The 15,055-nt window shown below is 40.3% G+C and overlaps 1 protein-coding gene across 3 annotated transcripts in view; it reads right to left on the reverse strand.

The window, feature by feature from the left end:
* lcmt1 (leucine carboxyl methyltransferase 1) overlaps window positions 1-15,055 on the reverse strand; it is a 189,564-nt gene that overhangs the window by 171,624 nt on the left and 2,885 nt on the right. For all 3 annotated transcript variants that reach the window (XM_072559146.1, XM_072559148.1, XM_072559145.1), the window contains exons 3-5: window positions 12,545-12,636; window positions 9,442-9,563; window positions 6,461-6,537 (exon numbers count right to left, since the gene is read on the reverse strand). In XM_072559146.1, coding sequence (XP_072415247.1) covers window positions 6,461-6,537; window positions 9,442-9,563; window positions 12,545-12,636 — 291 coding nt within the window. The remainder of the gene's footprint in view (window positions 1-6,460; window positions 6,538-9,441; window positions 9,564-12,544; window positions 12,637-15,055) is intronic.

Below are 15,055 nucleotides of genomic sequence, written 5' to 3' on the forward strand. Positions count from 1 at the left end.
CGAGAACCTAACATTTTCTTATTTTAAAAAGGTAAGACATTGCGATCCAGGTGAGCAATTTGATTGGTCAAACTGCTTTAAGCAAAAAACAATTTTTACACTACCATTTAAATACAGACAAAATACAAATAAAAACAAAATTGGCTTAATTGTAACTATCAAATCCTTAAAGTAATATATATTAACTACTACTAATTAACCTCTCCAAAATAGTAACATCTCATACACACCCTTGGCAAAGGCAAATTCAGTGAAATTGATTGTCTCACATGCAATTCTAGCAGCAGAAAAAGAATCTCAGCTTTTAGCTGTAACAGAGAGAGAATAAGAGTTTCCACATCCAGCTTCCAGGCTCCAGCAATTGCAGAAAGCTACAAATCCTGAATCTGTGGGAGCTTGACTCCACCCCTTCAGGCTGCTTCTATTTTTCCAACTTTAAAAAAGGAACTCAAGGCCTCACAAGCTGTTTACTTTATTGGCTTTGAGCAGACTGCTTTTCACTTCTATGTCAATCTTTCATCATAAACAAAAAATTACAGGATAAAATACACCTTGGAAAGCCATAGTTTTGACTTTCCATCGCTGGTGCACAGAGACAGTAGTGTGTACCAAGTTGCACAGCAGCAACTTGCACCTTCAATAGAACTTTCCAAAACTGCTGGGAGGACAAAGCATGGGAATACCAGCACTTGCAAGTCCCACTCCAAGTCTGGCATAATATTGCCTCTACTTCACTACCTCTGGGTCAAATATTGGAATTCCCTCCCAAAAAATACTGTGGACGTAGCTCATTGGGAAGTTAAAGAAAGCGCAAGTGAAAATTGTCAAAGTCCCAGAGGACTGCAGGATGCCCTCTTTTTGGAGAGACACAAGTTTAACCTGCTCCAGGCCAGGGGCAAGACTGGGAAAGCAGGGCCTTCATGGTAACCTCAGCTGGAACAGGGATTGAACTTGTACTGTTGACATAAGAGTGGCAGATAACTACAGCTCAAAAGCAATTAAAGATAGCTGATAATTGCTGGCCAAGCTCACATCCCATGAGCAAACAAATAGTTGAAATGTCTTGCCTAAACTATACTGCAAACTCATCAATATTGCTAAATTAATTTCCATTTAATCAGTAACTATCACTATTCCCATGACTTCTATATAATTAAAAAGTTGCAGTAATTTCCAGTCCACCAATTATACTTTCCATAACATTTTGTCAACATTTAGAACAAAGCCTTTGATGGGAAATTGAAATACAGAGTTTTATTTTTAAAGTGGAAGACACCAGCAGCATTCCAGACCTCAAGAGAGTCAGAGGGCAGAGGTGAGTGTAGTGGCCAACACAAAGGTGGTGGTACTGGAGAAGCTGAAAGGTCTGAAGGTGGAGAGGTCACCAGGACTGGATAGAGTACACCCCAGAGTTCTAAAGGAGATACCGGAGGAGATTGTACAGGCATTGACGGTCATCTTTCAGGAATCACTAATTCAGAATTCCTGGAAAGTGGAGTCTCAGGTAGGTAGGATAGGGAAGATGGCACGCTTTTTTTTCTTGGTCAGAACATTGAGTATAGGACTTGGGAGGTCATGTTGCAGCTGTACATTACAGTAGTTAGGCCACTTTTGGAATATTGTGTGCAATTCTGGTCGCCTTCCTATAGAAAGGATGTTGTGAAATCTGAAAGGGTTCAGAAAAGATTTACACAAATGTTACCAGGGTTGGAGGGTTGGAGGGAGAGGCTAAATAGGCTGGGGCTGTTTTCGCTGGAGTGTCGGAGGTTGAAGGGTGACCTTATAGAAGTTTATAAAGTCATGAGGGGCATGGATAGGGTAAATAGACAAGGTATTTTCCCTGGGTTATGGGTTGTCAGAAAGACTTAAAAGGGACCTAAGGGGCATCTTTTCACACAGAGTGGTCCGTGTATGGAATGAGCTGCCAGAGGAAGTGAAGGAGGCTGGTACAATTACAATATTTAAAAGGTATCTGGATGATACATGAACAGGAAGGGTTTACAGGGATAAGGGCCAGGTGCTGGCAAATGGGACCAGATTAATTTAGCATATCTGGCCAGCATGGGTGAATTGCACTGCAGGGTCTGTTTCCACACTGTACTTCGCTATGACTGGAAAATGGTTAATGTCATAGCCCTGTTTAAGAAAGGAAGGAGGTGGAAGATAGGAAACTATAAGGTGGTTAGCCTGACCGTCATTTGTAAGATTTTAAAGTTCATTAATAAGGATGGAGACTGTGGAGTACATGAAAGTGCAAGATAAAATGGGACTGAGTCAGCACGGTTTGTTCAAGGGGAGGTTATGCCTAACAAATCTGTTAGAATTCTTTGAGGGGGTAACAAGCAAGTTAGACAAAGGAGAGCCAGTGGACATGATCCATTTGAGTTACCAGAGGCTTTTGACAACGTAATGCACAGGAGGCTGTTAAAAAGGTAAGAACTCATGGTGTTAAGGCAAGATACTGGCATGAACAGAGGATTGGTTGACTGGCTATAAAGGTGGGGATAAAGGGGTCTTTTTCAGAATGGCAGCTGGTGACGAGCAGAGATCAGTGTTGGGATCACACCTATTCATGTTATATATTAACAATCTGGACAAAGAAACAGGGAGCATTATTGCTAAGTTTGTTGATGACATAAACATAGGTGGAGGGATGGGTAGTGTTTGGGAAGCAGGGAGGCTATAGAAGGATTTAGAAAGACTAGGAGAATGGGCAAAGAAGTGGTTAATGGAATAAAATGTGGGAAGGTGTGAGGTGACACACTTTGAGAGGAAGAACAGGGTTGCCAACTATTTTCTAAACAGGGAAATGTTTCAGAAATCTGAAGGACAAATGGCAGTCCTAGTTCAGGATTCTCTGAAGGTTAACATGCAGGTTCAGCTGGCAGTTAGGAAGGCACATGCAATGTTAGCATTCATTTCAAAAGGTCGAGAATACAAGAGCAGAGACGTTAGGCTGAAGCTGTATAAGACTCTGGTCAGACTGCATTTGGAATATTATGAGCAGTTTTGGGCCCAGTACCTAAGGATATATGTGCAGTTTAAAAGGGGATCCAGAAAAGGTTCACACAAATGATCCCAAAGATTAAAGGTAACAGGTAGAAAGCAGGATAAGGCTATTGAATTAGATGATTAGCTATGGTTGTGATGAATGGTGGAGCAGCCTCGATGGGCCGAATGGCCTCCTCCTGCTCCTATCTTCCATGTTTCTATGAAGGGCCTGTCATATGACAAGCGGTTGAGGACTCTGGGTCTGTCCTCAATAGAGCTTAGAAGGATGGGGATGGGGTTCTGATCAAAATTTACAGAATACTGGATATGGTGGATGGGGGGGGAAGATATACCCCCCAGTGGGGGAGAGGCTCGGACCCCATGGGCACAGCCTCAGAGTAAAGGGACAAAGCTTTCAAACTGAGGAGGAGGAGGAATTTCCTCAGCCAGAAGGTGCTGAATCTGTGGAACTCAATGCCACAGAGAGCTGTGGAGGCCATGTATTTAATAAGGTCCTTGGTTGCTGAGGAAACCAAGGTTATGGCAAGGAGCAGGAGAAAGGGGCGATCAAATGACAGAGCAGAACTGAGGGGCTTAATGGCCGGTTTCTGCTTTTAGATTTTATGATTTCTTGTGGATTTCTATAACTATTTAATAATTCAATTTTGGCAGCAAACTCATCAAATCACAGACAACTCTTTCTGAAAAGTGACATTTCCTTTGAACTAAAATAGTTAATTGTCCAAAATATGGTTTGACAAAAATACACGCTTACGTTGAAAACAACTTACAATTATTCACGGAGGTGCCTTACATTCTTTAACAGTTCCATTAAATCTTCTCCAGAAAGTTGGGGGTTTAGATTGGACATGTTTGCACAGATAACAAAAATCAGCTTCAAGCTGAGAAGGTGCAGCGTTAAGTTTTTTTTCCCCATCAAAAGAATTTAGCTAGCCAAATGATAAGTCTTCAAAGGGAAATGGCATGATCAACTGCTTTAAATGTTGGAGATAAGTTCAGAAAGGTTAAAGAGTTGAGAGATGATCATGTGTTCAAAGGCCAAAGAGATTGAAATGAGATGATAATTAGACAGGGTAGGGCCAGATCAAGATTGTGTTCAAAAGGTGGGGAAATGACAGGGGCTTTGAAAGGAACTTTTCTGATATTCCCAGCAGATGAAACAATGGGCAGTGAGTGGCTCAAATATTTTCCCACTATTGCTGTCAAATAATTGATATCGCTCACTTTTTTGAAAAAAAGGAAAACACTATCTGCAGAGCATCAGAAAATAGGCTTAATTCTTTGTTCCTTTTTCTTTAACTATTCAGTGGTAGAAACATCTGGATAATGTCTAAAATCATTTTATTTGTTCGCCCTTTATCTACATGGACTAACAAAAATTCAAATGCCCAAAAAGTTATGCCTATTTTCTAAAGGAACTGTAATAACCATAGATAATAGTGGTTCAACTGTACAGAAATAAATGATATGCATCGGTTCGAACATAATCCATGTTTCTCACACTAGCTGAAAGGTTGGCCATGCACTAAGAATATAAGTGATTTTGTTCCCCCTCCTCCAACCAGCCTGAGGCAGGCTGCTACTAACTACAAGTTACAACTACGTGGATTTCAGATTTTCTCCATGATTAATAGGCAAAGGATTTGTAATTACATAGACTACCAGGCAAAATAGACATGGAGTCCCAAAATTCATATTTTATCACAGCAGTAGCAGGTTTTATAAAGTGAGGAACCACCTGGATCCTCTCTATACAGCGCAATTGTTGTGCTATGATTGTTTAAAAATTTAGCTTTATTATACTTAGTTTAATGAACAGCTGTTGCTCTAGTCAAGTGCAGAAAGCATTCACCCCAGATACAAAAGTCTACAACACCAAAGAGTACAATGGATGCAGGAAATTAAAGAACGACTGTGTTAGTCATGATATATGAATACCAATCCAGCGAAGGCACACCCACTGCAAAGCAGTGGCTATCTTCCAGTGTGGTGGCTGAAATGCAGCAATAACTCTTTGCAAGAAGTTTATCAAATATTTCACCAACATCCTTTGGAACTTAATGATACCAATCAGCCCTGATTATTATCCCTGGGTATCTATTCCATACACTGACCACACACTGCATAAAAACCATCAAATCTATATTTTTACCCTCACCCCTCTCTGTTCAATGTTATTGCTTTTCTGTTCCTTAGCAATAGTCATTGCCTGCTGGTCAATTCATTTCCATTTTGCTTACAAAGTGTTCTTAAATTGTTTTGTCTAACTCGGTGATTGTGATTAGACACAATGTATAGTACTGTTCCTAAAATCTAACTAATCCCTGTTAAAATGTATCTGAATTGTAGTTAAATTGTATCTAACTGTAGTTCTTTCTCGTTTAAGTGTTTATTCACTGTAGCTGACATTTACATAAATTGACATTCACATCAATTTGAAAGAGATTGATGACATTCCATAAATTGGGTCATCTGGTTGTTAAAAACTTGTGCAAATTTGCTTTGTTTTGAACACATTAATCAAACCTAATGTCTTTCCAAAATATTTTCTGTGAAAAAAAAGACCAAAATCTTCAAGGGTAACAGAGGCTCTGACTGACCTTTCCTTGGAGTGTGGAAACTATATCAACATTTTATCAACATGGCACCTTTGTTCAAAGTAGGAAAAAAAACAAAGTAACGATAGACTAGTCAGTCTAACATTGACAATGGGTGAGACTTCTTGGGGTCACAATACGGAAAAAGAAATTCTCACCTACAAATACATGGATTAATGAAGGACAGCCAAAAGGGATTTGTAAAGGGCAAGTTGATTCTTGATGAATTTAGTTGAGCTGTTTGAGGAAATTAGGTGAGTGTTGTGTACACAAGACAATTGATAGTATGTCACATGGAAGCCTTTTGATGAAAGTTAAAGTACATAGCATTAAAGGCAGTGTAGTAATATTGGTATGAAGTTCATTAGAAAACATTAGTGATATTAACAGATTTTTTCAGATTGGAAAACTGTAAATGCTGGTCTCATTTATATTTTAAATATCTTGTATCTGTGTCAATTTCCTGTTAGCATTTTATCTTATAAATTTCCACAATGAAAATGGCTTATTGTCATACTGTAAAGACATCCTCTCTCAGTGGAGATGTTGCAGTACTACCACTGTTGGAAGCATGCAAATATAACAAGCAAAGATTTCATAGACAGATTCCATTTTAAGTGTGATATGGGAATTTATGGTAGGAATATAAAAGTAAGGGCAAACTTATTGATTTTTACATCTTTAAGCCAAGTTTTAATAATTCCTCACCCTGTAACCCTGGAAAGAGGAGAATCAGGTTGCATTACTTCATGATATATCACTTTGAAAAATTGTTCTGCAGTGCCAGTTCATCAGTCCAATCACACTTGAAGAAATTTGAAATTGATTAAATTGGAAAATTAATAACTTACTTGATCAAGTGTATTTTTCTCATGACAATCATTGGAAAGTCAACTTCAAAGTATTTTTTTGGAAGCAAGTTTTGATCCTGGAAAATAAATTACTGTGTAATGTCAAGTAAACCAAAAATTAAGACAGCTTTTTGAATAGCTTCACTTCAAGACATTGGTGAAATCAGATAAACAACACATTTGATTCTGGTTTTACACCCACCAGTTTTACCTTGTATTCAAGCTAATTTCAATAAACTGATTTTGTACAGTTTGAAACTCAACTTTAAATATGAAATAAGTGACACACTTACAGTATGAAAATTCTCCAGAAAAGGCTATGTTATCTACACTTCATAACCCCCTTTTTAAGAACATTTTAAATGTTAGCATATTTTTACACAATCATTGAGGACCATTGCAGATAGCCCAACGTGACCAAAGTTGAACATGCACTGTTGAGTGCATTCCCAAGAGCAGAACCCTAATACAAATTACCAATTCAAACTAAAACTCTATAGCTGTTACATTAAAATTTAACCTTCATGGTTAATGATACAAAGATATGCTACAATGCCTAACTGAAGCCATTTTCAAGTTTAATTTTAAATTTATATGCATCAATTTAAAGTGAGTGCATCCATTATTTCCATATCAAACCATTCTCATGTGCTGCATGATGGAGCTCTGCCAGCAACAGGCAGTGGCATAGTGGTAGCGTCACTGGACTAGTAATCCAGCAGCCTGGGGAAGTGTTTTGAGGACACTGATTCAAATTCCACCATGAGAGCTGATGAAATTTTGATAAAAACTAACCATTGCCAATTGAAAAACCCATCTGGTTTATTTCATGTCGTGTAAGGAAGGAAATCTGCCATCCTTAACTGTTTTGGCTTATATGTTACAGATTTGGAGTGGACAGTCTACAACAATCTATTTTACTCTTAACTGAAATGGTCTCGAAAGCTGATCGGTTGAAGGGCAATTCTCAAGAAATTAAGTGTTAAAGGGAATAGGCAAGAGCGAAATAAGTAGAACACAGATCATGAGTGTCCTGAATAGCAGAATAGGCTCAAACACCACAAATGGTCTATTGCTGCTCTTCTGCCTTATACTTCCTTAATTCACTATTTTATATCTTGGTAACCATCTTATATTGATCTCCCTCAAAAGTAGAAACATCTATGTTAGGTCACTCCCAAAGCCCCGATTTTCAAAAGTAAAGAAAAATGAGACCAGGACTATTTTTCATCTCCTGATAAGCAGAACCTCTCAGTTCTGGTATGACCCTTAAATCCTTTTTGCACTCTCTCCAACATCTTTAAATCCATTTTTCATACATTGACCAGAATGCACAATGTATTCTAAGCATAACCTAACCAAGGTTAAATACTAGACTAGCATATCTCATGAGCTTTTCTAATCATGTCATCTCCTTATTTTTCTTCAAGATTTATACCACTATTACCAGTGCAGAAATTTGTCAATTTTATGCTTATTCTACAACACATGATATTCTCCTTCACAGCTTTTAAAAAAAATCAAAAAATTGTGATTAAGATTCTCCTTTCTCCTTAATATCAGTTTAGTAAACTTTTGAATGGAAATATACTAAGCATAAAGTACATTATGAGTTATCACTCGTACAACTATGAAGAATCTTATTTATAATATCTAAGACGACAGGCACAATGGTGCAGGAACAATTTAGTATGAAGAGTCAATGATTCATCTTCATCATAGAAACAGCTCAATAATACTAGCCAGGCAGTAAATCTCAATGACTCAAAGCCCATAAAGTGAAAGGGTTTTCAATATATCTCAATAAAAAAATACAATTCTGTCTCTAAGCTCAGAGATAAACGCTCACATTTACCAATGTGTGATACTCAGCTGCATGTTAACCATGGGTATTGTTATCTTGCAGTGACATACAATTTATACCATTGAATTATAGAGATGTACAGCACAGAAACAGAATCTTGAGTCCATTGTATATATTCTAACTTGTGAAAATTTACAGAATGCCTCAAAAATGTTTTAATTTTAAATGTTTTTAATAATCACTATGAGGTGAGTTTTTCTTGAAGCACACTCTGCAGAAAGAGAACTAATGTTAACATTTTAGACTTGCGATCTTTCATCAGAACAGGTGAAAAATCTGATGTCAGGTTACAGCGGCTGCTTCTCTCTCCAGATGCTGCCACATGTGCTCAGCAATTCCAGCTTTAAAGCAATGCCATCACCAGTTAGTCTTCTTTACAAGAACTGCAATAAGATTCATTTTAGACTTTAAACGATAAACTATCTGCCAATACTATAAAAAAATGCCACCTTTCCAGTGCAAAACCAGTATGTTAGTAAATTGACAAGATTCATTACCAAAGATCCAACATATCCCAACATCCACAAAAAGCAACTTTAGAAGGACTCAAAGATTTGGTCCAACATTTACGAACAGGCTCAGTCAAATTTCCAGCATAAGAACTAGCACCATGCAAGCTAGAAGTTAACATAATGAGGCTTTTTCTGGTGTTTATGAACAGAAAATGTAATTCCTTTCCAGGAAATGTTAACTTGAGCACTGTACCAAGTACAAATATGTTTTTCTAGTGTGACGTGATGCACTTTGATACAAAAAACATGGATAAACAGTAGAAAACAAAGGATCCTATTCAAAAAGGTGTGCAGGAGCAGAGAGACCTGAGTTTACACAAACATAAGTCATGCAAGGAAACAGAACAGACAAAGCTGTAATCAAGTATACAGTATTCGAGGCTTTATAAAAGGGACAGAGAGTACAAGAGTAAGGAGGTGATGATAAACTTAAGGTTAGATCTCAGCTGGAGTATTGTCGAGTGCTCTGGACCACACAATTGGATGGATAGGAATGCAATGGAGAGAGTGCAGAAGAGGTTTAAAGACAGGTTTCAGGGAGGAGGATTAATTCAGAGATGTACTGTATTATCATTTAACTGCACAGGAGTATAAGGCAATTTTACCTGGAGTCTCCAGAACGTTGTGTCCAGGCCAGCACCAAGGTTTATAATCTGGCAATTGCAGCTAGTTTTCTTTATGAAGGCATCCAGCAATATATTCACAGCCTTTACACGGGCATAATAACCTATCAGCAAAACAACACCATTAATTGCCTGTACGCTCATCAGCTGACAAAGGGGAAAATTAGGAACCGGGAGAGTCAGCATTGGTAAAGAGCACGACACTCTATGGTCAAAGAGCGAGTGATACTCACTACATAGGCGTTCACATAAAGGCAAGCCACGAGTGATTAGATTAGATTAGATTACATTACATTACATTACAGTGTGGAAACAGGCCCTTCGGCCCAACAAGTCCACACCGCCCCGCCGAAGCGCAACCCACCCATACCCCTACATCTACCCCTTACCTAACACTACGGGCAATTTAGCATGGCCAATTCACCTAACATAGAACATAGAACAATACAGCACAGAACAGGCCCTTCGGCCCACGATGTTGTGCCGAACTTCTATCCTAGATTAAGCACCCATCCATGTACCTATCCAAATGCCACTTAAAGGTCGCCAATGATTCTGACTCTACCACTCCCACGGGCAGCGCATTCCATGCCCCCACCACTCTCTGGGTAAAGAACCCACTCCTGACATCTCCCCTATACCTTCCACCCTTCACCTTAAATTTATGTCCCCTTGTAACACTCTGTTGTACCCGGGGAAAAAGTTTCTGACTGTCTACTCTATCTATTCCTCTGATCATCTTATAAACCTCTATCAAGTCACCCCTCATCCTTCGCCGTTCCAACGAGAAAAGGCCGAGAACTCTCAACCTATCCTCGTACGACCTATTCTCCATTCCAGGCAACATCCTGGTAAATCTTCTCTGCACCCTCTCCAAAGCTTCCACATCTTTCCTAAAGTGAGGCGACCAGAACTGCACACAGTACTCCAAATGTGGCCTAACCAAAGTCCTGTACAGCTGCAACATCACCTCACGACTCTTGAATTCAAACCCTCTGCTAATGAACGATAATACACCATAGGCCTTCTTACAAACTCTATCCACCTGAGTGGCAACCTTCAAAGATCTATGTACATAGACCCCAAGATCCCTCTGTTCCTCCACCTGACTAAGAACCCTACCATTAACCCTGTATTCCGCATTCTTATTTGTTCTTCCAAAATGGACAACCTCACACTTGGCAGGGTTGAACTCCATCTGCCACTCCTCAGCCCAGCTCTGCATCATATCTAAGTCCCTTTACAAACGACAACAGCCCTCCTCACTGTCCACAACTCCACCAATCTTCATATCATCTGCAAATTTACTGACCCACCCTTTGACTCCCTCTTCCAAGTCATTAATAAACATTACAAACAGCAGAGGACCCAGAACTGATCTCTGCGGAACTCCACTTGTAAATGGGCTCCAGGCTGAATATTTACTATCTACCACCACTCTCTGACTTCGACCGGTTAGCCAGTTTTCTATCCAATTGGCCAAATTTCCCTCTATCCCATGCCTCCTGACTTTCCGCATAAGCCTACCATGGGGAACCTTATCAAATGCCTTACTAAAATCCATGTACACTACATCCACTGCTCTACCCTCATCCACATGCTTGGTCACCTCCTCGAAGAATTCAATAAGACTTGCAAGGCAAGACCTACCCTTCACAAATCCGTGCTGGCTGTCCCTAATCAAGAAGTGTCTTTCCAGATACTCATAAATCCTATCCCTCAGTACCCTTTCCATTACTTTGCCTACCACCGAAGTAAGACTAACCGGCCTGTAATTCCTGGGGTTATCCCTATTCCCTTTTTTGAACAGGGGCATAACATTCGCTACTCTCCAGTCCCCTGGTACCACCCCCGTTGACAGTGAAGACGAGAAGATCATTGCCAACGGTACTGCAATTTCCTCTCTTGCTTCCCACATAACCCTAGGATATATCCTGCACACCTTTAGACTGTGGGAGGAAACCGGAGCACCCGGAGGAAACCCACACAGACACGGGGAGAATATGCAAACTCCACACAGTCAGTCACCTGAGGCGGGAATTGAACCCAGGTCTCTGGCGCTGTGAGACAGCAGTGCTAACCACTGTGCCACCGTGCCACCCTTAAATAGCAGAAATAGTGAAACAGCAGAAATCTGTCATGCAATCATAGAATCAATCACAGCATAGAAGGAGCACTTCCAAGATTGGGGGAGGAGGGGTAGAAATTAACGCAAACAAAATACTCAAAAGAAAATAAAATTTAGGTGTACTATAATACAGTGCATGAAGCATGTTTTTGTTTTCCAATGCATTAGTTATAAATATAGTATGTAGCAAGTCGAAAAAGTGGTGCATTAAATGTGGATTCCTCATATCTAGCGTTCTTAATCTCAAACGTCCTGAAGGAACCTTTCAGCATTGAAAGGAGGTACAATTCCTTCGGAAGTAAAAGGAAAAAATGAGGGACTGAGCTTCTCATCACAGATGTCAAGGTTATCCCTTCCCCTCAATGTAGGAGGAATAGCTGTAGTCAGTAGAAATAAAGAAAATGTTGTAAAAAAAGGCTTCAGTAAAACCTCAAAATACACCTTAAATAAGTCAGCACCTTTATCCACTGAGTAGCTAAGCTACAAATCATCCAAGTGCACGGATTGGTCCTGTGCGGCTAATGTAGGAAGGGCGGTTGGCCTGTATGCAGCATAGCTGTACTCCTGCAGGGTGGCATGACCCTCAGGGGGCAGCCCAGCCCAGCCCAGCCCAGCCCAGCCCAGCCCAGCCCAGCCCCAGATACTACCTTTGCTTCCTTACCAGAGATGTTGAGGCCAAAACAAAAACAACCTGGGTTTGTCACTCCTCAAAACAGTAATAATCACAGAATAATTTGTAGTGCTGTTCACAGGTAAATCGACAAATATTTGTTATCTGGGGTCTCACATGAAAAAAACAGCCTCTAAGATAGTGAAAACCTTTCCTTTCCCCACGGAGGTGACTGCAGGAGGTCAGTATCTACAGTCCTTTAAATGAGAGTGGGAAATTTTGGAAAAAGTAAGTTGAGATATAGAAAGGAAAGGGGAGGAAAACTGCTACAAAGGTACAGGACTTACCTCTGTTGATTTCAGGAGCTTTCCTTTCACTTGGCTGCTTTATAAAATACTGTATGTAAGGGTCCTTCCAATAGTTCATACTCACTGCAAACCTGCCAAACAGAAGAGCGAATCAATGAAAAACAAAGTTAAACTGATAGGAATTTGGCCTGTCTTGTTGATTCTGCTATTGTAGCATTAACAGAACAATTAAACAAACTGCTTTAGGTTCCATGGTAATCAGGAAAACTGCACTTTTACAAGAAAAAAGTCCTTCTTTAAATTAAAAACAACTGTCTCAGATTTGTAGTCAGATGTGATCTTCGGTGTTAAAAGGTTTTTGGATAGGAATGCAGAAATGGTCAGGCTTCCTCACAACCTCACTCCAAGGGATTGCTATGTTCGAGAGTTCAGAACAGATATCTATTTGCACTTCCTTACATTGTGAAATGTTCAGCTACAATGAAGTTTCACACAACAGTTCAAGAATGACATCTGAAGTTTATAACCATCTCAGACTGAGGTACCACATGTAAGCCTCCTCCTGGAGTTTCCAGATGCTGGTCTTCAGCCAACCTGATTTACTCCATGTGATACAAGAATAGCTGAGCACACTGGACTCAGCAAAGGTTATGGACTTTGTCAACATCCCAGTTATAGAGCTGAAAATATGCGCCTCAGAACTAGCTACACCCCTAGTTCTGTTCCACCAGAACTACAATACTGGCATCTGACAATGCGGAAAAATTGTGCAGGTGTCCAATCCTCAACAAGTATGACAAAATGCAAACTGGTCAATTATTGCCCATCAGGTTACTGTAATTTGCCAAAATAATGGAATTTGTCATCAACAGTGCTTTCATGTGGCATTTACCCATCAAAAGCTGGTCATTGATGGTCAGTTTGGGTTCCATCAGGATCTCACCGACTTCAGTCTAGCCCTAGTCTAGATATAAACCAAACAGATGAATTCTTGAGGTGAGGAAAGGAAAAGGGCTCTTAATACCTCAGTAATATTTGACCAACTGTGGCATCAAAGAATCCTAATAAAACAGATATCAATGGGAATTAAGGGAAGACTCACTTCTGATTGGAGTCATGTCAAATACTAAGAAAGTTCACAGTGGTTCGGCCACAGGGCGGTGGGGTTGGTTGGTGCAGGTTTCCCAGAGATGTTCTCTGAAGCACTCTGCGATTAGGCATTCTGTCTCCCCAATGTAAAAGAGACTGCATAGGGAGCAACGGATACAGTAACTGATGTGTGGACATGCAGGTGAAATTTTGATGGATGTGGAAGACTTCGTTGGGGGGAGGTGTGGGCAATGACAGGCTTGAATTCTGTGACAAGTAACTCAATCCTAACTCCCCACCCTCTAATAAAACAGAAATCAGGGTCGTGATAGAAAACCTCATTTGCTCAGACAAATGCTGCTCCAACAACACTCAAACATCAACGCCCATCCAGAACAAGGAAACCATTGGCACACTATCCATCCTTTTGAATAGTCACATTTCACTATCAGCAAACAGCATCACCTACAAGACACACTGTAGCAAATCACTAAGTCACCTCCAACTGCATCTTCCAAACAGGAGACCATTGAGGAAAACAAGAGCAGCAGCCACATAAGATTACCACTAACTGCCAGATCTCCTTATAGTCACAAAGCAGCTTGGAACTCTGTCACCATTCTATCATAGAGTCATGGACATGTACAGCATTCGGTCCAAATCATCCCTGCCTACCAGATATCCCAATCCAATCTACTCCCACCTGCCAGCACCTGGCCATACATTCCTCCAAACCCTTCCTATTCACGTACCCATCCAGATGCCTTTTAAATGTTGCAATAATACTAGTCTCCACCACTTCCTCTGGCAGCTCATTCCATACATGTACGATCCTCTGCGTGAAAACGTTGCCCCTTAGGTCTCTTTTATATCTTTTCTCTCTCACCCTAAACCTATGCCCTTTAGTTCTGGACTCCCCAACCCAGGGAAAAGACCTTGTCTATTTATCTTATCCATGCCCTTCATGATTTTATAATCCTCCGCCGCGCCAGGGAAAACAGCCCCAGCCTGTTCAGCCTCTCCCTGTCGCTTAAATCCTCCAACCCTGGCAACATCCTTGTAAATCTTTTCTGAACCCTTTCAAGTTTCACAACATCCTTCCGATAGGAAGGAGACCAGAATTGCACACAATATTCCAACTAATGTCTTGTACAGCTACAACATGACCTCCCAACTCCTGTACTCAATACTCTGACCAATAAAGGAAAGCATACTAAAAGCCTTCTTCACTATCCTATCTACCTGCGACTCCACTTTCAAGGAGCTATGAACCTACACTCCAAGATCGCTCTGCTCAGCAACTCTCCCCAGAACCTTACCATGAAGTGTGTAAGTCCTGCTAAGATTTGCTTTCCCAAAATGCAGAACCTCGCATTTATCTAAATTAAATTCCATCTGCCACTCCTCAGCCCATTGGCCCATCTGATCAAGGTCCCACTGTAATCTGAGAGAACCTTCTTC

The sequence above is a fragment of the Chiloscyllium punctatum genome, chromosome 40 (assembly GCF_047496795.1).
Source record: "Chiloscyllium punctatum isolate Juve2018m chromosome 40, sChiPun1.3, whole genome shotgun sequence".
Classification (NCBI taxonomy): domain Eukaryota; kingdom Metazoa; phylum Chordata; class Chondrichthyes; order Orectolobiformes; family Hemiscylliidae; genus Chiloscyllium; species Chiloscyllium punctatum.